At 63.0% G+C, this 21,418-nt stretch overlaps 3 protein-coding genes across 6 annotated transcripts in view; 1 reads left to right on the forward strand and 2 right to left on the reverse strand.

The window, feature by feature from the left end:
- The window catches only part of ANKRD52 (ankyrin repeat domain 52), a 41,111-nt gene extending 33,544 nt beyond the window's left edge, over positions 1–7,567 (reverse strand). For both annotated transcript variants that reach the window (XM_085040940.1, XM_085040941.1), the window contains exons 1-4: positions 7,412–7,567; positions 4,570–4,653; positions 2,742–2,820; positions 1,944–2,014 (exon numbers count right to left, since the gene is read on the reverse strand). In XM_085040940.1, the coding sequence (XP_084897066.1) occupies positions 1,944–2,014; positions 2,742–2,820; positions 4,570–4,653; positions 7,412–7,438 (261 nt within the window). In that variant the 5' untranslated portion in view covers positions 7,439–7,567. The remainder of the gene's footprint in view (positions 1–1,943; positions 2,015–2,741; positions 2,821–4,569; positions 4,654–7,411) is intronic.
- Positions 7,568–9,387: 1,820 nt separating this feature from the next.
- COQ10A (coenzyme Q10A) lies at positions 9,388–14,809 on the forward strand. 3 transcript variants are annotated; one of them, XM_085041016.1, is made up of 5 exons: positions 9,388–9,551; positions 11,208–11,348; positions 12,628–12,820; positions 13,406–13,507; positions 13,596–14,809. In XM_085041016.1, exons 1-5 carry the CDS (start codon positions 9,472–9,474, stop codon positions 13,761–13,763), a joined length of 684 nt encoding a protein of 227 aa, XP_084897142.1. In that variant the 5' UTR covers positions 9,388–9,471; the 3' UTR covers positions 13,764–14,809. The 3 variants fall into 3 exon arrangements, with proteins under 3 accessions (XP_084897142.1, XP_084897141.1, XP_084897139.1); XM_085041015.1 differs by lacking the exon at positions 9,388–9,551 and adding an exon at positions 10,708–10,825 and having other exon boundaries at positions 11,070–11,348; XM_085041013.1 differs by lacking the exon at positions 9,388–9,551 and having other exon boundaries at positions 11,044–11,348.
- Positions 14,783–21,383, reverse strand: CS (citrate synthase). The gene is made up of 11 exons (XM_085040985.1): positions 21,200–21,383; positions 19,286–19,333; positions 18,733–18,840; positions 18,591–18,656; positions 18,247–18,378; positions 17,974–18,162; positions 17,698–17,897; positions 17,350–17,479; positions 16,439–16,540; positions 16,135–16,344; positions 14,783–15,537 (listed from the first exon to the last, which is right to left on the reverse strand). The coding sequence occupies exons 1-11, from the start codon at positions 21,251–21,253 to the stop codon at positions 15,367–15,369; spliced, it is 1,410 nt and encodes a 469-aa protein (XP_084897111.1). The 5' UTR covers positions 21,254–21,383; the 3' UTR covers positions 14,783–15,366.
- Positions 21,384–21,418: the final 35 nt, after the last annotated feature.

Here is a 21,418-nt window from a genome sequence, read left to right on the forward strand (position 1 = left end):
AGGGGATTTTCCCACAGGGAAGGACCCCATTTCTGTCCATGTTGACCCCAAAGCCATGTGGGGTTGATTCCCTCATGGTGGGAGAGCTGGGAAAAGGGATTTTTCCACAGAGAAAGATCCATTTGTGGCCATGTCCACCCCAAAGCCACGTGGGGCTGATTCCCTCACAGTGGGAGAGCTGGAAAAGGGATTTTCCTGCTGGGAAAGGCCCTGGGGCTGGACACTAGCCCAGGATGTCCCCAGGATGGCACCTGGGATTGTCCCCCTGTGCTGGCACTGCTGTGCCCTCCAGTGCCATGTCCAGTTCTGGGCCCTCATGGCCACACTGAGGGGCTGGAGAGTGACCAGAGCTGGGAAAAGGCTGGAGAAGGGTCTGGAGAACTCCTGAGGGAGCTCAGCCTGGAGAAAAGGAGGCTCAGGAGGGACTTTTTAACTCTCCACAACTCCCTGACAAGGAGTAGGGCCTGGTGGGGTCAGGATCTGCTGCCTGGGACCAACAGCAGGAGAGGGAGCAGGCCCTGAGACAGAGGCCTTTCCTGATTTTGGGGGAATTTGTAGGTTTTTGGAAGGAGTTTGGAGTTTTTTGGGGGGAATTTGTAGGTTTTTTGGGGGGAATTTGTAGGTTTTTTGGGGGGGAATTTGTAGGTTTTTTGGGGGGGAATTTGTAGGTTTTTTTGGGGGGGAATTTGTAGGTTTTTTTGGGGGGGAATTTGTAGTTTTGGGGGGGAATTTGTAGTTGCAGCCAGGCAGGGATCAGCCTCTTCTCCCAGAAAACAGCAGGACAAGAGGAAATGGCCTCAAACTGCCCCAGGGGAGGTTGAGGTTGAACATGAGGGATTTTTCCATGGAAAAGGTGGTCAGGCTTTGGAATTGCACAAGGAGGTTTGGAATCTCCATCTCTGGAGGTGACACTGAGGGTTTTTGTGGGGATCAATCCCAGGCTGGACTCGGAGATCTTTTCCAACCTCAAGGCTCCTGGGATTCTGTGATTCCTCCATTCCTCCCCTGGGCTGTTCCAGCTCTGTTCCCAGGTGGGAGCTGAGCAAGGTGGGCTCATCCCATCTAATCCCATCCCATCCCATTATCCCATCCCAGCCGTGAATCCCAGCTCAGGGAAGGAAAACCCCGAGCAGAACCACGTGAAGAACCAGGAGGGAACATTCCCTGGTGACTCAGCAGGGCCCAGGGGATGATGGATGTGACCCACTGACCTACATTTGACACTCATTTCGCTGAGTTCCTGTCTTCCCCCGAATTCCTGCCTTCCCTCCCTGTGCAGTCAGGGCTTCCAGGGATCCCAACCCCATGGATCTGCTGCTCTGCCCCCAAAAATTAACCTGGTAATCCCACAGATCAGCCTCCAAGCAGGGAAAGCATTTTGGGAAGGTTCCTTTGGGGAGTTGGACACACCAAAACTTCCCAGGTGGAAAAATGAGGGTGCAAAATTCCCAAATTCCCAGAGAAGCAGCAGGAGCTCGGTGTTTTTTGGGAATTTCCACACAAATTCCCATCAAACCCCTTCAGGAGAGCTGTTCACACTCCTGTCCTACCCCATGGCTGCTGCCGAGCAGGAGAATTCCACTCAGGGCTTCAGACCTGGCTCCAACCAACAATTCCTCCCTCTCCAGCAATTCCAATCAGGGCAAAGTTAAGTGGGACGAAGCTAAACCCACAAAAATAAAGGCAGGGACAATTTTCCAAGGAGATCTGTTGGAATCAGCTCCCGAGGGAGAGGGTGGGAGCCCCGACATCCCTCTGAGGGAGGTGGATCTGGAACAGACAGCCTTGGGGAAATGGGAAAATGCAGACAAGGAGGTTTTCCCTCCAGCTCTCTCCGGAATTTTGCATTCCCCATCTCAGCCAGGCAAAGAGGAGAAGCAGAGCCCATTTTTGCCACCAGAACCCACAATTCCCACCAGGAATGAGGAGCCAGAGGCACTCACCTCGTGGCGAGAGGCGGCGGCGCGGTGCAGCGGCGTGAGCCAGACCGTGTCCTTGGCGTTCACATTAGCACCTGTGGGGACACAGCGGGGCTCAGGGGGGTCCCACCACCCCAGGAACCCCTCAGCTGCCTCTCCCTGCTGCCCACAACAGCCCAAATCCTGAGATTTCTCAGCCTCAGCTGAGAATTTCCTGATTTCTCCTCATTGGGGTCACGGCAGTTCTCTCTTTCATCCCAAATCCTGAGGCTCTACGGGGTGAGGAGCTTCTTGGGGTGATGTTATGATAGTCCTGTATTCCCTATTCTCTGCTTTTATGCCCAGAAATGTGACCCTGTTGCTTTAAGCCAGGTTCAGGTTTGTTAAATAAACAGGTTTTTTTTCATTTTCATCCAAGGAATGCCAAAAAATCCTTTCTTTTGGGGGAGGCATTCATTCCAGGGTGCTTTTCTCCTAAAATCTGTCTCCAATTTGAGACAGGAGCAGATGAGGACATTCAAAATGCAACACATGGGGCCAAAATGTGGAGTTTCTCCAGAGGGTGACAGGTGACACAACCCAAAACCAAGCAAACCCCCTGGATTTTATGGGATTTTCTCCAGGAACTTCTCCCCAGAGCACCCCCAGCACCTCACATCCCCCTCCTGGCTCCGTCTCCACCTCGGCTATTTCAGTTCCAGGACAAACCTCTTAGGATTATGGCACCATTTCCTAATCCTCCCCTGGCTGAGGTGTGAGCTCAGGGCAGCTCAGGGTGGACCCAACCCCATCCTGGGGGATCAGGGCGTCCCTGGATCTCACCTGACAAGATGAGGAGCTCGAGGATTGCAACATCTCCGATGTAGGCAGCAGCATGGAGTGGCGTCCGGCGTTCTTGGTCCTTGAGGGGGAGAAATAAAACCCATCTGTGAGCTTGGAGGGCAGGGAGAGGGATGGGAGAGTTTCCTCCTCCTCCTCTTCCTGCTCCAGAGGGGCTGGAGGTGGGAATGGAGCTGGGGAAGGGCTGAGGAGCAGGAGAAGGGTCTGGAAAATTCCTGAGGGAGCTGAGGGGGCTCAGCCTGGAGAAAAGGAGGATCAGAAAGGACTTTTTAACTCTCCACAGCTCCCTGACAAGAAGTGGAGCCTGGTAGGGTCAGGATCTGCTCCAAGGACAAGAGGGAATGGCCTCAAATTGCACCAGGGGAGGTACAGGTTGGACATCAGGAGGGATTTTTCCATAGAAAGAATTGTCCCTAAACCTGACAGGGAAAGCCCTTCCCAAACCTTTCCTAAATCTTTCCCAAACCCTTCCCAAAATCTGACAGGGAAACCTTTTCCAATGCCTGACAGGGGGAACTCTTCCCAACAGGAAAAACCTTTCCAAACCTTTCCTAAATCTTTCCCAAACACCTGACAGGGAAACCCTTCCCAAAATCTGACAATGGAAATCCTTCCCAAAACCTGACAGTGAAAACCCTTCCCAAAATCTGACAGGAGAAACCTCTTCCAATGCCTGACAGGAGAAACCCTTCCTGACAGGAAAAACCTTTCCAAACCTTTCCTAAATATTTCCCAAAACCTGACAGGGAAATCCATCCAAAATCTGAAAATGGAAACCCTTCCCAAAATCTGACAGGAGAAACCTTTTCCAATGTCTGACAGGGGAAACTCTTCCCAACAGGAAAAACCTTTCCAAACCTTTCCTAAATCTTTCCCAAAACCTGACAAGGAAATCCATCCAAAATCTGAAAAAGGAAACCCTTCCCAAAACCTGACAGGGAAACCCTTCCCAAAATCTGACAATGGAAATCCTTCCCAAAACCTGACAGGAAAAACCTTTTCCAACACCTGACAATGGAAACCCTTCCCAAACACCTGACAGGGAAATGCTTTTCCAAAACCTGACAGGGAAAACCTTTCTGGATCCCAAACCCTGCTGGCTCCAGGGAACCTCCTTCTCTCGGGCCAGAGCTGCTGCCCCCACCCCAAAGTGTTCTGGGTCACCATCCCAAAGGATAAAAGGCCAAGCCAATCCTGCCTGGAATGTCCTCCCACACATCCCAGAGTGTCCCAGGAAGGGCTGGGAATGTGGAAGCTCTGCACTCCCATTTTACAGGTGCCAAAATCAGGGCCATGGAACAAAACTGGGCAGCAAATGGGGCTGAGCTGGGAGTAAAACCTGGGAATGTTTGGGGTCTGAAAGCCCAACTTGTCAAGAATGAGTGGGGAAGGACAGGGGGAGAGCTGGGTGAGGGGTAGGAGGGATTTGGGGAGCACCAGGTGAGGGATAAAAGGGATTTGGGGAGCATGAAGCAAGGGATGGGAGGGATTTGGGGAGTGCTGGGTGAGAGATGGGGATGGGATGAGGATGGGAAGGATTTGGGGAGAACCAGGTGAAGGATGGGAGGGATTTGGGGGAGCACCAGGTGAGGGATGGGGATGGGAGAGATTTGGGGAGCACCAGGAGAGGGATAAAAGGGATTTGGGGAGTGCTGGGTGAGAGACGGGGATGGGGAGGATTTGGGGAGAACCAGGTGAGGGATGGGAAGGATTTTGGAAGCACCAGGTGAGAGATAAAAAGGATTTGGGGAGCACCAGGTGAGGGATGGGAAGGATTTGGGGATTCGGGGAGCACCAGGAGAGCCCTCACCAGTACATTGATGTTCTCCTTCTGATTCAGCAGCGACCGAACCTCCTCCACATCCCGATTGAAGATGGCTTGGACCAGAGGGGGCTGCAGGGGACAAGGGGACAGAGAGGTGACAGTGGCAGCATTGTCAGGAGGTGACAGTGACAGGGACAGGAGCATTCCCACGTGCTGATCCAGCTCCAGGAGGGAATCCCCATTCCCAGCACTCAGGAATTTCGTCCCCCCTGAGCCCCAGTCACCAACAGGGACACATTTTCCAGCCAGAAAACACATTTTTCCTGGTTGTTCCATGAAGAACAGATCTGAGAATTTCCCAGAATTGCTAGGAAAGCCTCCCTGCTTCCCAAGCATCCCCAGGATGCTGAGCACACAGTGCCTGAGCACAGGAACAGCTCTTGGTGTCCAAAATTCAGGCTTAGCCAGAAATCCCTCTGGGACAGCTGTGATCCCTGAACCCCATTCCTCACTCCTGGCCCTAAAAATGCCCTTTTTCTGCAGAAAAATATGGAGCAGAGGCTGCTCCTGATCTGCTCAGCACCCCAGGATTTCTGCCAAACCCTGCACAGCCCCGCTGCAGCTTTTTGGGGTGAAGAGATCCAGGTGCTGTGACACCCCCAAGGCTGGATTTAAACCTTAAAACCACCAAATTCTGATTTTTTTTTGCCTTCTCCAGCAGCCAGCAAGCTCTATGGGGCAGAAATCCCTTCCCACCCCTGCCTCATCCCGAAATAAGGGCACTCTGAGCCCAGGACCACATCCTGGGTCAGCAGCATCAGCATCACTTGTTCAGACACTTTGTGGAAAAAAAGGGGGTTTTTTAACCAAAAAAAAAAAAAACCTACCAAGAACAAAAAAATTTTTTACCAAAAAAAAAATTGCTTACAAAACCCAATGGGGACACCCTGAACCCCCCAAAAAAGTCCCTAAAGCACAGTAGGGATACTCTGCACCCCAGGAGTGCCCCCAAATCCCAACAGGGACACCCAGAACCCCAGATGGGTCCCCAAAACCCGATGGGGACACTCTGCACCCCAAAAAAGTCCCTAAAGTTTAACAGGGACACCCTGCAATGCAGGAGCATCTCCAAATCCCAGTGGGGACACTCTGAACCCCAAATGTGTCCCCAACACACGGCAGGGACACCCTGCGACTCACAAGAGTCCATAAAGCATAATAGGGACACTCTGCGCCCCAGGAGTGTCCCCAAAACCCAAGAGGGGCTCCCTGCACCCCAAGGGTATCCCCAAAACCCGATGGGGACACTCTGCACCTCAGAGGTGTCCCCAGAACTTTACAGGGACAGCCTGCAACCCAGGAGTGTCCCAAAAACCATGATGGGGACAACCTGCTGGCCAAGGCCATCCCCAAAACCTGACAGGGACACTCTGCACCTCAGACGTGTGCCCAAAACCCCATGGTGGTACCAGGGGTACCCCAAAATTCACTGGGGACATCCTGCACCCCAAGGGTGTCCCAAAACCCGATGGGGACACTCTGCACCTCGGAGGTGACACCCTGCAAGCCAGGAGTGTCCCAAAAACTGATGAGAATAACCTGCTAGCCAGGGCCATCCCCAAAATCTGATGGGGACACCCTGCACCTCGAGAGTGCCCCAAAAGCTCAATGGGGACACCCTGAACAACAGGGATTCCCAAAAACTCAGTGGGGACACCCTGCAGCCCAGGGGTGCCCCAAAATCCCACGGGCGAGGCAGAAGGAGGCAAAGAGGACAGGTGGGTCAGGGTCCCATCCTGGGGGTCCTTGATGCTCCAAACTCCCTGAATCCAGGAGATCCCATTCCCGGGGTTCTCTTGCTCCCGATCCAGGTGTCCCAACCCTAGGGGTGTCCCGTTCCCGGACCGGGTATCCCATTCCTGGGGGCTCCGCCGTTCCCGGGCCGGGGGGTCTCATTCCCGGGATTCTCCCGTTCCCGGACCGGGGTATCCCAAGGGCTCTGCTGTTCCCCACTCAGGGTCTCCCATTCCCGGGGCTCTCCCGTTCCCAATCCAGCAGTCCCAACCCCGCGGTTCTCCCGTTCCCAGTCCCGGGCTCCCATTCCCGGTGGCTCCACCGTTCCCGAGCCCGGGCGTCTCATTCCCGGGGTTCTCCCGTTACCGGATCCCCCTTTGGTGCTTCACATTCCCTGTCCAGGAGATCCCATTCCCGGCACTCTCCCGTTCCCGGGTCGGGGGGTCTCATTCCCGGGGGCTCCACCGTTCCTGATCCCGAGGGTCCCGTTCCCGGGCCGGGGTATCCCCTTCCCAAGGGCTCTGCTGTTCCCCATTCAGGGTCTCCCATTCCCGGGGCTCTCCCGTTTCCAATCCAGCACTCCCAACCCCACGGCTCTCCCGTTCCCGGGCCGGATGCTCCATCCCCGCCGTTCTCCCGTTCCCATCCCCGCCGTTCTCCCGTTCCCACTCCCGGGCTCCCATTCCCGGTGTCTCCGCCGTTCCCGGGCCGGGCAAGGCCCTCCCGAGGGTCCCATCCCCGGTGCTCTGCCCTCCCCCCTCCGAGCGCTCCCATCCCCGCGGCTCTCCCGCTCTCATCCCGGCGCTCCCATCCCCGCGGCGCTCCCGTTACCGGCCCGGGCCGTCCCGGCCGCGCTGGGCCCGGCGGGCTGCGAGCGGCGACCCCCGCCCGTGCCGGGGCTGCGGCGGGGCCGGGGGCGGCGGGAGGCTCGGCGGAGCGGGGCCCGCGGCCTGGGGCGGCGCCGGGCCGGGCCCGGTGGCGGAGCCGCGCTAGGCCGCACATCCCCGGGCTGCCGTGGCGGAGCGGCCCGGGCGCGGCGCGGCGGCGGCGGGCGGGCGGCAGCGGGGAGGGAAGGACGGGGCGGCGGCCGTACCTGGTCCGTGATGCTGAGAACCCCCATGTCGGGGCCGCCCTCAGCGCCCAGCTCCCGGCATCGGGTCCGGCCGCGGCGGCTCCGCTCGGGCGGCTGCGGGGCGGGGACGGAGCGGCGGCGATGCACCGCCCACCGGCCCGGAGCGCCGCCGCCGACGGGCAGCGGCAGAGAGGGGCGGCGCGGGGCGGCGGCATCGCCCGGGGCAGCGGCATCGCCCGGGGCAGCGGCATCGCCCGGGGGCAGCGGGAGCCGCGGGCGGAGGGGCGCGGGGGTCACCGGAGCGGCTGCATCGGGCACAGGGTGGTGGGAGAGGGTCTGGGGGTCTCTGCGTGTGACCCACCGGGATCTCCCCGGTGGGAATGACACCCACAAGCGGCTGTTGGTAATGCCGGGGGTTCCCGGGACAGCGGCTCCCCCATCCCAAAGGATGCTGGAGTGGTGGGAGAGTGTCCCACGTGTCACCGTTTTCCATCTCCATTCCCTCTGCGGGGTCTGTCCGGTGGGAATCCCATCCATGGTGGTCCTGGGGGTCCCTGAGCAGCGAGTCCCCCAGCCCAGAGGGTGGTGGGATGGTGGGAGAGGTCTCAGGTGTCACCCATTTTCCATCTCCGTCCCCTCTGCAGGGTCTGTCCGGTGGGAATCCATCCCCTGCTGGCTCTGGGGGGTCCTGGGACAGCAGCTCCCCTGGTCCAGAGGGGTCTGGAATGGTGGCAGAGGGTCCTGGGGGTCCCCAGTGTGCTGCTCTGTGGCATCTCTCCGGTGTGAATCCCACCCCCGGACAGCTGTCGGTGCTCCCGGGGCTCCCTGGGCAGTGACTCCCCCAATTTAAACTCATCCCATGACTCCGGGTGAGGCTCCCGGGGCTCGGTGGGGTCTATCCCCTGCTGCAGCTCCTCCTGTCCCCTCCGGATCCAGGTCCGTGCCAGCTCCGAGCGCTGCCGGGCCAGCGTCCCCTGCTCGGGAACTGCGTTTGGGCGAGGAGCTGGTGGTTCCTGCGCTGTGCTGGGCTGAACTGGGTTGTGCTGGGCTGAACTGGGTGGCACTGGGCTGAACTGGGTGGCACTGGGCTGAACTGGGTTGTGCTGGGCTGAACTGGGTTGTGCTGGGCTGAACTGGGTGGCGCTGGGCTGAACTGGGTGGCGCTGGGCTGTACCGGACTGGGCTGAGCTGGACTGTGCTGGGGCGAACTGGGGTGGTACTGGGATGTGCTGAGCTGAACTGGGAGACCCTGGAAGGCCCTGGGCTATGTTGGGTGGCACTGGGCTATGCTGGGTGGCACTGGGCTATGCTGGGTGGCACTGGGCTATGCTGGGTGGCACTGGGCTGTGTTGGGTGGCACTGGGCTATGCTGGGTGGCACTGGACTATGCTGGGTGGCACTGGGCTGTGCTGGGTGGCACTGGGCTGTGTTGGGTGGCACTGGGCTATGCTGGGTGGCACTGGGCTGTGCTGGGTGGCACTGGGCTGTGCTGGGTGGCACTGGGCTGTGTTGGGTGGCACTGGGCTATGCTGGGTGGCACTGGGCTATGCTGGGTGGCACTGGGCTGTGCTGGGTGGCCCTGGGCTGTGTTGGGTGGCACTGGGCTGTGTTGGGTGGCACTGGGCTATGCTGGGTGGCACTGAGCCGCACAGTTCCCGCAGCTGTGCTGAACTCCCGGTCTCTCTGCCCCTCTGCTCCGTCGGGAGCGGGGCCGTTACCGGGACACGGCACCGGGGGCTCCTCGTCCCTCTCCGGACCGGCCGACCCGGGGCACACGGGGCAAGCGGGGCAGGGCGCCCCGCTGGGCATGAACCCGCCGCCGGCAGCCCCGGGCGGACCGGACCCGGTTGGGTCCGGATGGATCCCGGAGGCGGGGCAGCCGCAGCCCCAGCCTGGACTACATCTCCCATCGTGCCCCGCGCCAACAGGACTACTACTCCCGGCGTGCCCCGCGCGGGGGGCGTCGCCTCTCCCCGCCCCGTGACGTGCCCGGCGCTATGGCGACGCGGTGACGTCACGGGGTTAGAGGTCACGGCGGCGGCGGCGCCCCGGCCCGGTCCCGGTTCCGGCCCGGCCCGGTCATGGCGGCCCGGCGGCTCCGCGGCGCCCTCCAGCTCGGGGCGCGGCAGCGCCTGCGGGCCGCGGCGGCCCCGCCCGGCAGGTGAGCGGCGGGCCCAGGGCGGGCGGGGCCCGGAGGTCACGGCGGCCCCGGGGACACCGGGACGGGAACCGGGAGCGATCGTGCTGCGGGGCTCTTCCGAGCCTGCCCGCGCTCCCGGCGGTCCGGGGGCACCCTGGGGAAGCCGGGGGTCGCGGCGGGGATCGCGGGGCGGCGGGTCGGGAGTGCGGCGGTGCCGCTGCCGGTTCCCGCGGGAGGCCCGGGCGGGGAGCACCGGCGGGGAGCTGACCTTGGGCAAACCCCGCTGGGGACACCGGACTGGGCCGGGGCCACTCTCGGGTCGCGAGAGACCCGCGCCCCGTCGGGAATCGGCGCGGTGTCACCATCCCGGGCCGGGGGACAGTCCCGAGGGACAATCCCCACGGCAGTGACCTCTGCTCGGGGACAGCGACACGGGGCCGGTGACGTGGGGACAGGGAACCCGACCGGGAGCGGTGACTCCGGGGTGACATTTCCCGTAGGCAAAGTGGGATTTCCCCCCGGAGGCACACCGGAACGGGACACGGGGGAGCAGCAGGGCCGGGGGACAGCGGGGGACAGCGGGCAGTTGTCCCCGCCTGGATTAGGTGTCCCCGAGGTCGGGTTTCCCAGCCTTCCTCCTCCTCCTCCTCCTCCTGCCAGCAGCAGCTTTGGGATCAGGGCAGCAGCCAAGAGCCCCCGGGGGAGATTCCCATCCCGGGAGGGACCTGGGAAGGTCCGGAGGGACCTGGAGTGGCCAGGGAGGGACCTGGGATGGTCTGGAAGGGGCTTGGAGTGGTCAGAAAGGGACCCAGGCTTGTCTGGAAGGGGCTTGGGAAGGTCTGGAAAGAGCCTGGAGTGGTCTGGAAAGGATCTGGACTGGTCTGGAAGGGATCTGGACTGGTCTGGAAGGGACCCAGGTCTGGAAAGGGCTTGGACAGGTCTAGGAGAGATCTGGGAAGGTTTGAAAAAGGCCTGAACAGGTTAGGAAGGGACCTGGATTGGTCTGGAGAGAGCCTGGGCTGGTCAGAAAGGGAACTGAATTGGGTCAGGAAGAAACCTGGGCCAGAAAGGACTTTGGAAGGTCTGGGAGGGAGCTGAGTTGGTCAGGAAGCAACCCAGGCCAGTTGGGAATGGACCTGGGATGGTCTGGAGGGACCCAGGGAGCTCTGGAAGAGCCCTGGGATGGTCTGGAGAGACCTGGGATAGTCTGGAAGAGCTCTAGGATGGTCTGGAGGAACCTGGGATGGTTTAGAAGGATCCAGGAAGCTGTGGAAGGGTCCTGGGATGGTCTGGAGGTACCTGGGATGGTCTGGAGGGACCTGAGATGGTTTAGAAGGATCCAGGAAGCTGTGGAAGGGCCCTGGGATGGTCTGGAGGGACTTGGGAAGCTCTGGAAGGGTCCTGAGATGGTCTGGAGGGACCTGGGATGGTCTGGAGGGTCCTGGGGTGGTTTAGAAGGATCCAGGAAGCTGTGGAAGGGCCCTGGGATGGTCTGTAAGAGCCCTGGGATGGTCTGGAGGGAGCTGGGATGGTCTGGAGGGACTTGGGAAGCTCTGGAGGGCCCTGGGAAGCAGTGGAAGGGCTCTTGTCCCCCGGGAAGAGCCCCAACACCCCGGGGTCTGCCCGGCACCTCCCGGTGACACCGGACACCGCCCGGCCCCGCCCGTCTCCCCCCAGGCACACGGCGCTGTGCGGCCTGCGGCTCGCCCGGCTGGGCCGGCCTGTCCCTGTGCCCTGGGAGCCCCGAGCTCAGCCCAGCCGCAGCTTCCTGAGCCTCACCAACAAGCGCAAGGAGTACTCGGAGCGCCGCATCATCGGGTGGGTGACGCTGGGACACGGCCAGGCTCTGGGACCTGCGCTGATCCTGGCCCTGACCCCAATCCCAGCTCCAACCCCAAACCCTGCTCTGACCCCAGCCTCAGCCCTGGCTCCAACCCCGACCCCAACCCCTATTCCAACCCTGGCCCCAGCCCCACATCCAACCCCAAACCCCACTCTGACCCCAACCTCAGCTGTGGCTCCAATCCTGACCCCAGCCCCAGATCCAGCCCCAAACCAGTTCCAACCCTGAACCCTACTGACTCCAAACTCAGCCCTGGCTCTAATCCCAATCCCAGCCCCAAACCCTGCTCTGACCCAACCTCAACTGTGGCTCCTATCCTAATCCCAGCCCCAGCTGCAATCCCGACCCCAACCCAGCCCAAACCCTGGATCCAACCTCAACCCCGACCCCAGCCCCAGCTGCTACCCCTGTTCCAGCCCTGGATCCAACCCCAACCCTGACCCCAGCCCTGACTCCAACCCCAGATCCAACCCCAACCTGGCCCCAACCCCAATCCCAACCCCAAATCCCACTCTGACCCCAGCCTCTACTGTGACTCCAATCCTGACCCCAACCCTGGATCCAGCCCCAACCCTGACCCCAGCCCCAGCCTGGGCTCCAATCCTGACCCCAACCCCAGCCCTGGCTCCAACCTCAATCCCAGCCCCAACCCCAGATCCAACCCCAACCTGGCCCCAACCCCAGTCCCAAACTCACTCTGACCCCAGCCTCTACCATGACTCCAATCCTGACCCCCAACCCCAGCTCCAACCCCAACCTTAACCCCAGCCCCAACCTTGGCTCCAATCCTGACCCCAACCCCAGCTCCAACCCCAATCCCAGCCCCAACCTGGCCCCAACCCCAATCCCAGCCCTGAACCCCACTCTACCGTGGCTGCAGTCCTGACCCCAACCCCGGATCCAACCTCAACCCAGCCCTGAACCTTCCCCAGCGCCGCCCTTGGCTCCAATCCTGACCCCAACCCTGACCCCAGCCCCAACCTGGGCTCCAATCCTGACCCCAACCCCAGCCCCATCCCTGGATCCAACCTCAACCCAGTCCCAACCCCAGCCACTACCCCTGTTCCAACCCCAGCCCCAACCCCAACCCCAATCCCAACCCCAATCCCAATCCCGGCCCCAGCCCCAACCCCAGCCCTATCCCTGGATCCAACCTCAACCCAGCCCCAGCCACTACACCTGTTCCTGCCCCAGATGCACCCCCAGCCCCAGCTCCAACCCCAATCCCAATCCCAACCCCGTCTCTGTCCCCAGGTACTCCATGCAGGAGATGTACGACGTGGTGGCCAACGTGGAGGACTACAAGAACTTCGTGCCCTGGTGCAAGAAGTCCGTGGTGGTGTCGCGGCGCTCCGGCCACGTCAAGGCCCAGCTGGAGGTGGGCTTCCCTCCCGTGCTGGAGCGTTACACGTCCATTGTCACCCTGGTGCGGCCACACCTCGTCAAGGTGAGCAGGGACCTCAGGGTGGACATCAGGTGTGGGGCCAGAGCTGGGGAGCAGCAGGAGAAGGGGCTGGAGAGTTCCTGAGGGGGCTCAGCCTGGAGAAAAGGAGGTTCAGGAGGGATTTTTTAGCTCTGCACAACTCCCTGACAGGAGGTGGAGCTGGGTGGGGTCAGTTCTGCTGGCTGGGAGCAACAGGAAGAGAGGGAGCAGGCCCTGGGGCAGAGCCCTTCCCTGGTTTTGGGGGAATTTGTAGTTTTTTTGGGGAAAATTGTAGTTGTAGCCAGGTGGGGATCGGTTTCTTCTCCTAGAAAACAACAGGACAAGAGGAAATGGCCTCAGGGTGACCCAGGGGAGGTTCAGGATGGACATCAGGAGGAATTTTTCCTGGAAAGGGTGGTCAGGCACTGGAACTGCCCTGGAAGGTTTGGAATCTCCATCCCTGGAGGTATCCAAGGAATTCCTGGCTGTGACACTCAGTGCAGGGATCAACCCCAGGCTGGATTCCATCAGGGCGGGCTTTCCCAACCTCAAGAGTTCCACAATCCCAGTGCCTCCCAGGCCCCTGACCGCTGCTTCCCCCCTGCCCAGGCCGTCTGCACCGACGGGCGTCTCTTCAACCACCTGGAGACCAACTGGCGCTTCAGCCCCGGCATCCCCGGCTACCCCCGCACCAGCACCGTGGATTTCTCGGTACGACCCCACCCGAGACCCCCGGGGAGGGCGGGGCTCACCTGCAGGGCTCACCTGCAGGACTCACCTTCTCTCCTCCTCCTCCCAGATCTCCTTCGAGTTCCGCTCCCTGCTGCACTCCCAGCTGGCCACCGTGTTCTTCGACGAGGTGGTCAAGCAGATGGTCGCCGCCTTCGAGCGCCGCGCCGCCAAGACCTTCGGGCCCGAGACTCGCATCCCCCGGGAGCTCATGTTCCACGAGGTCCACCAGACGTGAGGGCAGCCGGGCTGGGCACCCCCGGACTGTGCCGGGCCCGCCCCGAGCCCACCCCCCAAAATATTTATTCGAGTGCATCTCCGCTGCCGTTGCCTCAACGCCCCCCGGGGCTGCCGTGAGCCCCCCAGGAGCTGCGTCCCGGCGCTGGACTCCTTGGTTTTGTAGCTGATTTGGGGTTTTAAATTTTGTTTTAGTTCTTCTTTTTGGTTGGGTTTCTTCTTCTTTTTTTTTTTTTTTTTTTTTTTAACCCTTTTATTTTTGTTCTTTTAACCCCTCAGCCAGGCCGGAGGGCCCCGGTGGGGGCAGCTCTGGTGCCTGGGCCCCGCCGTGCTCCGGGAGAGCGGGAGGAAGGTGGGGGTTTATTTTGGGGAGGGGGGGATAAACCCGGCCAGATCCCACCCGGAGCTGCTGGGACCCCCCCCAAATTCCTCCCCAGCTCTTCCAGGAAGAAAAGGGAAGGAGCCGGCGCAGGGAGGAGCCCCCCGACCCCGCGCCCCCCGACGTCGCACACTTTGCACAAACCACACGCACAGGGTGGGGAGGGGGCTGCTCCTGCTGCCCCCCCCTGCCGCCCCCCACCCCCAGCACCCTCTGCAGGGACCGTGAGGGTCCCCTGAGGGTCCTGCACCCCCCAACCCAGCGGCCCTGCTCATGGTTCCTCACCTGTGGTGGGGGCACGGGGAGGTTTGGGCTCCCCCCTGGTCAGGAAGCCCCCCCAGGGGGTGAGGGGCTCCCTGAGCCCCCCCAGCCCACCCTGGCCGTGCTGCCCGAGGAAGGGCTTTGAGAGGCCAATAAAGAGCATTTTCCAAGGGTCAGCAGCCTCCTGGTCCTCATTCAGCCACGGGGGGGAGATTTGAGGGGGGGCTGCATGCTGGGACCCCCAGACCCAAACCAGGCCGATTCTGCTGTCACCACCGAGGGGCCAAACAGCCCCAGCGGGACCCCCGGGTGGGGTGGGGTCACCATCCCCTGCCCCCCTCCCCAAACCCTGCCCAGGGAGGGAGCGGGGAGGCCGGGGGTTTGTTAATAAAAACATTTATTTTGCATTTCTGTTGTTGTTTGTACAGAAGAGCCCGAGAGCGGCGAGGAGCCGGGGCAGGGTCCGGGGTGGGGGTCCCAGCTCGGGCTCCCGGGGGCTTCGGGCAGAGGGGGCTAGGGGGTCACACAAACACGGGGGGCGCGGCCGGGGAGGAGTGTATCGAGTCCCTTTGGGGGGGCCTGGACACGGGGCTGGACTGAACCCCTCTCGGGGGGGCTGCGGCGGGGCAGGGGGGGGCTGTGCCCCCCAAGGCCCTGCCGGGACCCCCGCCCAGCCCAGCAGTGGGGGAGCTGGGGGGCTCCCGGTGTGGGGAGCCTGGGGACTCCCAGTGTGCGCAGTGAGAGCTGCTGGGGTGGGGAGGGGGCACGGGAACCCCCCACCCCACCAGGGCGGGGCTCTGTGTGTGGGGTGGGGGGCAAAGGGACCCCGGGGCTGGCCCTGCCCCTCCCCAAGGCGGGTGGGAAGGGAGGGGGAGCACCCGAGGGGGGTTCAGTGGCGAGGGCGTCCGGGCCGGGCCCGGCGGCGCGGCGTTCCCTGGGGGAGCCCTGTCCCCGTGTCCCTTCTTTACCCGGATTTGTAGCCCACGAGCTGCATGAGGCCCTTGGTGCTCATGGATTTGGGTCTCTCCAGGGGGAATCCCAGCGCTCGGCTCCAGATGAGCTGCGACAGGACGCCCAGGGCCCGCGACACCCCGAACAGCACCGTGTAGTAATTCATCTCCTTCATGCCGTAGTACTGTGGGGACAGGGAGGGTCAGCAGGGAGGGGATGGCCGGGAGCCCTGCAGGACACCGGGACAGGGAGGGGACAGGGAGAGGGACAGATGGGACAGGGAGAGGGACAGGGAAAGGGACAGATGGACAGTAGGAAGGAAAGACCAACTGGGTGACGGACAGATGGGGAGAGGGACACAGGGACAGGGATAGATGGGACAGGGAGAGAGGTGGAGAGGACAGGAAGAGGGATGGACAGATGGATAGGGACACAGACACAGGGAGAGAGATGAAGAAGATGGGAGAAGGATGGAGAATACAGAAAGAGGGACAGACAGACAGGGACACAGGGAGAGGGATGGATGGGACAGGGAGAGGGACAGACAGACAGGGATAATAACAGAGAAAGGGACAGACCGGATAGGGTGAGGGACAGACAGGGCAAGGGACAGACAAGGAGAGGGACACATGAACAGGAGGAGGGACAGACAGCACAGGGAGAGGGACATGTGGCCATGGAAGGGGATACTTGGACAGGGAGAAGGACAGACTAACAGGGAAAGGGACAGACAGGCCAGAGTGACACAACCAGGGCAAGGAACACACAACGTGGGACTCACCTGCAGCAGGACCCCGCTGTGGGCATCCACGTTGGGCCAGGGGTTCTTGGCCTTGCCCTGCTCCAGCAGCACGTTGGGGACGATCTTGTAGAGCTGCGCCACGAGCTTGAACAGGGGGTCCTTGGGCAGGTGCTTGAGGGCGAACTCCCGCTGGCAGGTGTAGCGCGGGTCCGTCTTGCGCAGCACTGCGTGCCCATAGCCTGGCACCACCTGCAGGGAGGGGGTCAGAGCCTGGACCTGACCCCCAGCATGGCCCTGACCCCCAGAACAGACCCTGAACCCCAAATCCCGGCCCTAGACTCACCCTGCCCGAGTTGAGCGTGTTCCAGATGAAATCCCGCAGCTTCTCATCCGACACGTCCTTGCCCAGCTCCTTCTGCAGGTCAGTGAGCCAGAGCAGCACCTCCTGTGGGAACGGCCGGAGTGAGGCCAGGGGAAGGTGGAGAGATGGATGGGGAGAGGGTCAGAGGGATGGGGAGAGGGTCAGAGGGATGGGGAGAGGGTCAGAGGGATGGGGAGAGGGACAGAGAGACAGGGAGAGGGACAGAGGGACAGGGAGAGGGACAGAGAGACAGGGAGAGGGACAGAGGGACAGGGAGAGGGACAGAGGGACAGGGAGAAGGACAGATGGATGGGGAGAGGGTCAGACAGGATAGGGAGGCAATATATAGACAGCGAAAGGGACACAGGGACAGGGAGGGACAGACCCAAGAAGGACACAGGGCAAGAGACAGACAGACAAGAGGGACAGACTGACAGGGAAAGAGACACACAGACAGGAGGAGGGACAGACAGGATAGAGAGAGGAACAGACCAACAGGAGGGACAGACAGAGAGAGGGACAGACAAGACAAGAGGAAGGACAGACAGACAGAGAGGGACAGACCCCGAGGGAGAAGGACAGGGACAGACAGGACAGGGAGAAGCATGGATAGACAGACAGGAGGGGAGATGAACAGGAAAGGGAGAGAGACAGGCAAACAAGGAAAGGGATGCATTGATAGGAAAAAGGAGAGACATGGAGAGGGGCAGATCAGACAGGAGCAGGGACAGACTGACAGGGAGAGGGACAGACTGACAGCGAGAGGGACAGACTGACAGCAAGGGGAGCAGACAAGGAAAGGGACACACAGGACATGGATAGAGACACATGGACAGTGGGAGGGACACACAGACGACACGGAGAGGGACACAGGGACAGGGAGCAGTGCCCACCTGGTTGGCCAGGCCATGCAGGGGCCCAGCCAGGCCGTTCATGGCGGCGGCGAAGGCGAGGTACGGGTCAGACAAGGCGCTGCCCACGAGGTGGCTCGTGTGGGCACTCACATTTCCTCCCTCGTGGTCACTGCGGGGGTGAGGGGGCTATCAGGACTCCCCCAGCCCCACCAAACGTTCTGGGGGGTGTGGGGTGCAATGTTCCCAGCCCCACCCCAGCCCCACCCATTCCCGGTGACACCCCCAGAGCAGCCCCAGCACCTCCCTGGCCCCAGGGCTGGGAGCTGGGCCAAACCCTCGCCTACTCCACCTCCCCACCTGCTCCAGGTGCAGCTCCCAGCTGCCTACCTGTGGATGGTGAGGTAGAGCCGCATCAGCTCGATGAACTGGGGGTCAGTGTAGCCCAGCATGTTGGTGAAGTTGTGGGACCAGTCGAGGTTGGGGTCGATGGCCCCGATGCCGCTGCCCTCGCGGTACAGGTTGCGGTAGATCTTGGCAGCCACACACGGCAGCTTCGCGATCAGGTCCATGGCGTCCTCGTACACAAACTGAGACCATCGGGGTGAGACTGTGCTCTCCACAACCCCCTGGACCCCAAATCCACCCCAAATGTCACCCCCGTACCTCCCAGTACTTGGCGCGGTGGATGCCCTCGGCGTAGGCGCGGGCGAACTTGCTCTCGCTGTTGAGGGCGGTGACAGCAGCGCTCAGCTGGGACATGGGGTGCAGGTTGTTGGGGAAGTTGTCCAGCATGGTCACCACGTGTGAGGGCAGAGCTGCGCGCTTGGCCCACTCCCGGGACAGCCAGGTCACCTAGGGGACACACCAGGGCTGAGCTGTGGGGCTGGGGGCTGTCAGAGCCCTTTCTGCCATTCACCAGCTCCATCCTGGCATTACCTGCTCCTGGGTTGGGATTTCTCCAGTCACCAGCAGCCAGAAAAGCCCCTCGGGCAGCGGCTCCTCTCCCCCTGCAGCTTTGGGCAGCTTCTTCTGGCACTCGGGAATGCTGTACCCACGGAAGCGAATGCCCTGCGGAGCCGGGAGTGTCAGCGGGGCAGGTGGGATGGGATGGGATGGGATGGGATGGGATGGGATGGGATGGGATGGGATGGTTGGGTGGGATGGGATGGGATGGGATGGGATGGGATGGGATGGGGTGGGATGGTTGGGTGGGATGGGATGGGATGGGATGGGATGGGATGGGATGGGGTGGGGTGGGATGGGGTTAGACAGGGTCCTACCTCGTCAGGATCCAGCACAGAGGTCTCGTAGATCAGCCCTTTCATGCCCCTCATGCCGCCGTACACCTGGAAGGGTGGCCACGGTGAGGGGAGGTGACAAGGCTCGGTGGCCCCGGCGTGGCCGTGGTGGCCGCACACTCACCATGTCCACCGTGATCTGCCCGATGGCCGTGCTGCCGTGCTGCTGCCGGAAGCTCTTGATCTTCGCCTGCTCCTTGGGGATCATGGTGGCCAGGACATCTTTGAGGTTCTGGGGACAGGAGGGAGGGGAGGGGGATGTGAGATAGGGGCTGAGCACAGGAGAGGAGGGGACAGGAGAGGGGGCAGCGGGAAAGAGGTGACAGGGAAAGGTGGTGATGGGACAGTGAGTGACAGGAAAGGTGGCTCCCCTTAGGAGAGGGAGCTCCCATTGGAGAAGAGTGACAAGACAGGGGTGACAGAAGAGGATGTGACAGAAAAGGGGGGTGACAGAAGAGGCAGCTCCCCTTAGGAGAGGGGTGACAGAACAGTAGTGACAGAAGAGGAAGTCACGGGACAGGAAGCGACAACAGATGTGGAGACCAGAAAAGGGATGACAGGAGAGGGGGTGACAGGAGAGGGGCCTCTTCTTGGAGAGAGGGCCAACAGGGTAGGGGTGACAGGAGACGGGTGACAGGACAGGGGTGACAGGACAGGGGTGACAGGACCTCCCTTACCGTGGCAGTGCTGGCATGGCGAGCAGCAAAGAGGATACACGGTGCATTCTGCAGGAGAACAGACACAGACACCCCTTGTCACCAGGGCAGAGCCCCCTGGCCACCTCTTTTCGGGGGGAGCAGCCAGACGAGACCCCCAGCCCTGGAGCACCCCCATGACCCCAGGCAGAGCCGGTTCCCAAGGACACCCAGAGCCGCTTCCCTCGCCCACGCGGATCAGGATGGGATCAGCCGGGTTGGCCCCGAGCTCCCCTCGCAGCCTGACCGGCCCTGGCGCAGGGAATGCGGCCGTGTTCTCCTTCCTGGAGCCGAGCCCGGCCAGGAACGGCCGCGGTTTTCCTGCGCCGGGGAATCCGAACTTTGTTCCTCGCCCACGCGTGGGAACCGGGAACCGCGGGGACTCCGGCCGGCGGGGACAGCCCGGGAACACCCTGGGCCTGACGGGGACACCGCGCTCGCCCTCCCCGCTAGGCAACACGGGCCGGGGGACAACGGGGGACACCGTGGCGGGGGGTGACATCCACGGGGACACCCGGAGATCCCCCGGGGCCGGGAGCTGCGGCAGCGCCTGCGGCAGAGCCAGAACATGACTCGGTTTTTCCACTGGCTGCCGGGAGGACGCGGGGGGAGGCGGGGGGGCCTCGCTGCAGAGAGCCCCCCGGGTGTCCCCCAGCCCCCAGCGAGCCCCCGGCCCGGTCAGCGGGTCCCCGGCACCCCGGGCGTGGCCGCGGCGGGTGGCGAGGCCGTGTCCCCCCGCAACAGGCGGCTCCGGGAAGGGAAAATGCCGGCGGAACAATGGAGGCGGCAGGGGAAGCCCAAGGTCAAGGCGGCCGCTGTCGCCGCCGCGGGGGCCCCGTACCCCCCCGCCGTGTCACCCCCGGTGTCACCCCGGTGCCACCCCGTTTCGGGGGTCCCCACGGCTCGTCCCGGCTGTCACCGAGGTGCCACCGGCTCAAGGTCACTCGTGTAGGCGGTGACACCGGGCACCGGCTGGGGGGAGTGCCGGGGCACTCCGGGACCCTCCGGGGGCTCCGGTTGTGCTCGGGGCGCGGGGGCTCCCCGGTTCCGGGGTGTGGGGTCAGGCCGAGGAGCAGAGTCGGGATCAGCGCTCAGCCCGGCGGGGCGGCGCCGGTGCCCCCGGTGTGGGGGGTGAGCAGGGCCAAGTGGGGCATCATGAAGAGCCCAAAATATCGCCCGGTCGATACAGACACCGCAACGCCCGTTACGAAACGCCGGGGCCGCGGCCAAGGCAAACACACCGGGGGCGCCGGGGCCGCTCCGGCCCGGTACCGGCGCTCGGCCCGCACGGGGGGTCGCCTCGCTGTGACCCCGTTGTCCTCTACGGCACCGGGACGCTGGGGAAGGGCGGCGGCGGCGGAGGGGGGTCCCCGTCTCCACTCCCGCCACTGCCGGTGCCGCCGGGCGGGACTCCCGGGGCCGGTGCGGGGCTCCCCGGGGGGCGCCTGGGACCCCCGTAAGCCCGGGGCTGCAGCGCAGCCGCACACCGGGAGGGGCGGCGGGAGCGGAGACCCCAGCGGGGGCTGCCCCAGGGTGGGCGCCCACTAACGGGGCTGGGGCAGCGGCGGAGCCCCCCGAGAGCGGGTCGGGCCCGGAGCCCCCCGAGCCGCTCCCGATGCTCCCAACTCTGACAAGGCCGCGGCAGGAGCGCCGGTTCCCACCACGTGCTGCCGCTGCGGCCCCGCGCCCACCCCGGTCCCGGTCCTGATCCCAATCCCGATCCGGATCGCGATCCCGGTCCCCCCGGTCCCATCCCACCCCCTCCGCAGCCACCGTGCGGCTCCTTTAAGGCAGCGCCCCCCGCGTCGCCCCTTTAAGAACCGGACCCCCCCGGTCTCCCTTCCCCCCCGGCGTCGCCCCTTTAAGGCGCGGTGAGGCCGGGCCGGGCGCGCTCACCTTGGGCCCGCGGAGGCGCGCGGCCGCCCGGCTGCCGGCGGCGAGGAGCGTCATGGCGGCACCGGGACGGGACAGGCCAGGACAGAGCGGGGCCGGGACCGGGAGCGGGGCCGGGACCGGGAGCGGGACCGGGGCGGGAGCGGGGCCGGAGCGGCGGCGGCCGGGGGTCCTCAGATCGAGGGAGGGGCGGAGCGCGGGGCTGGTTATTAGCATAACCCC

This window comes from Lichenostomus cassidix, chromosome 29, assembly GCF_008360975.1.
Source record: "Lichenostomus cassidix isolate B80296 chromosome 29, HeHo_3.0, whole genome shotgun sequence".
NCBI classification, from domain to species: domain Eukaryota; kingdom Metazoa; phylum Chordata; class Aves; order Passeriformes; family Meliphagidae; genus Lichenostomus; species Lichenostomus cassidix.

Excerpts from the sequence above, each read along its gene's own strand:
- COQ10A (XM_085041015.1), top strand. Across the intron at positions 11,349-12,627 it reads TCGGAGCGCCGCATCATCGG|GTACTCCATGCAGGAGATGT; the intron begins GTGGGTGACGCT and ends CTCTGTCCCCAG. Across the intron at positions 12,821-13,405 it reads TGCGGCCACACCTCGTCAAG|GCCGTCTGCACCGACGGGCG; the intron begins GTGAGCAGGGAC and ends CCCCCTGCCCAG.
- CS (XM_085040985.1), bottom strand. The coding sequence starts at position 21,253 with ATGACGCTCCTCGCCGCCGGCAGCCGGGCGGCCGCGCGCCTCCGCGGG. Across the intron at positions 16,345-16,438 it reads ACACGCTCAACTCGGGCAGG|GTGGTGCCAGGCTATGGGCA; the intron begins GTGAGTCTAGGG and ends CCCTCCCTGCAG. Across the intron at positions 15,538-16,134 it reads ACAGCGGGGTCCTGCTGCAG|TACTACGGCATGAAGGAGAT; the intron begins GTGAGTCCCACG and ends CTGTCCCCACAG.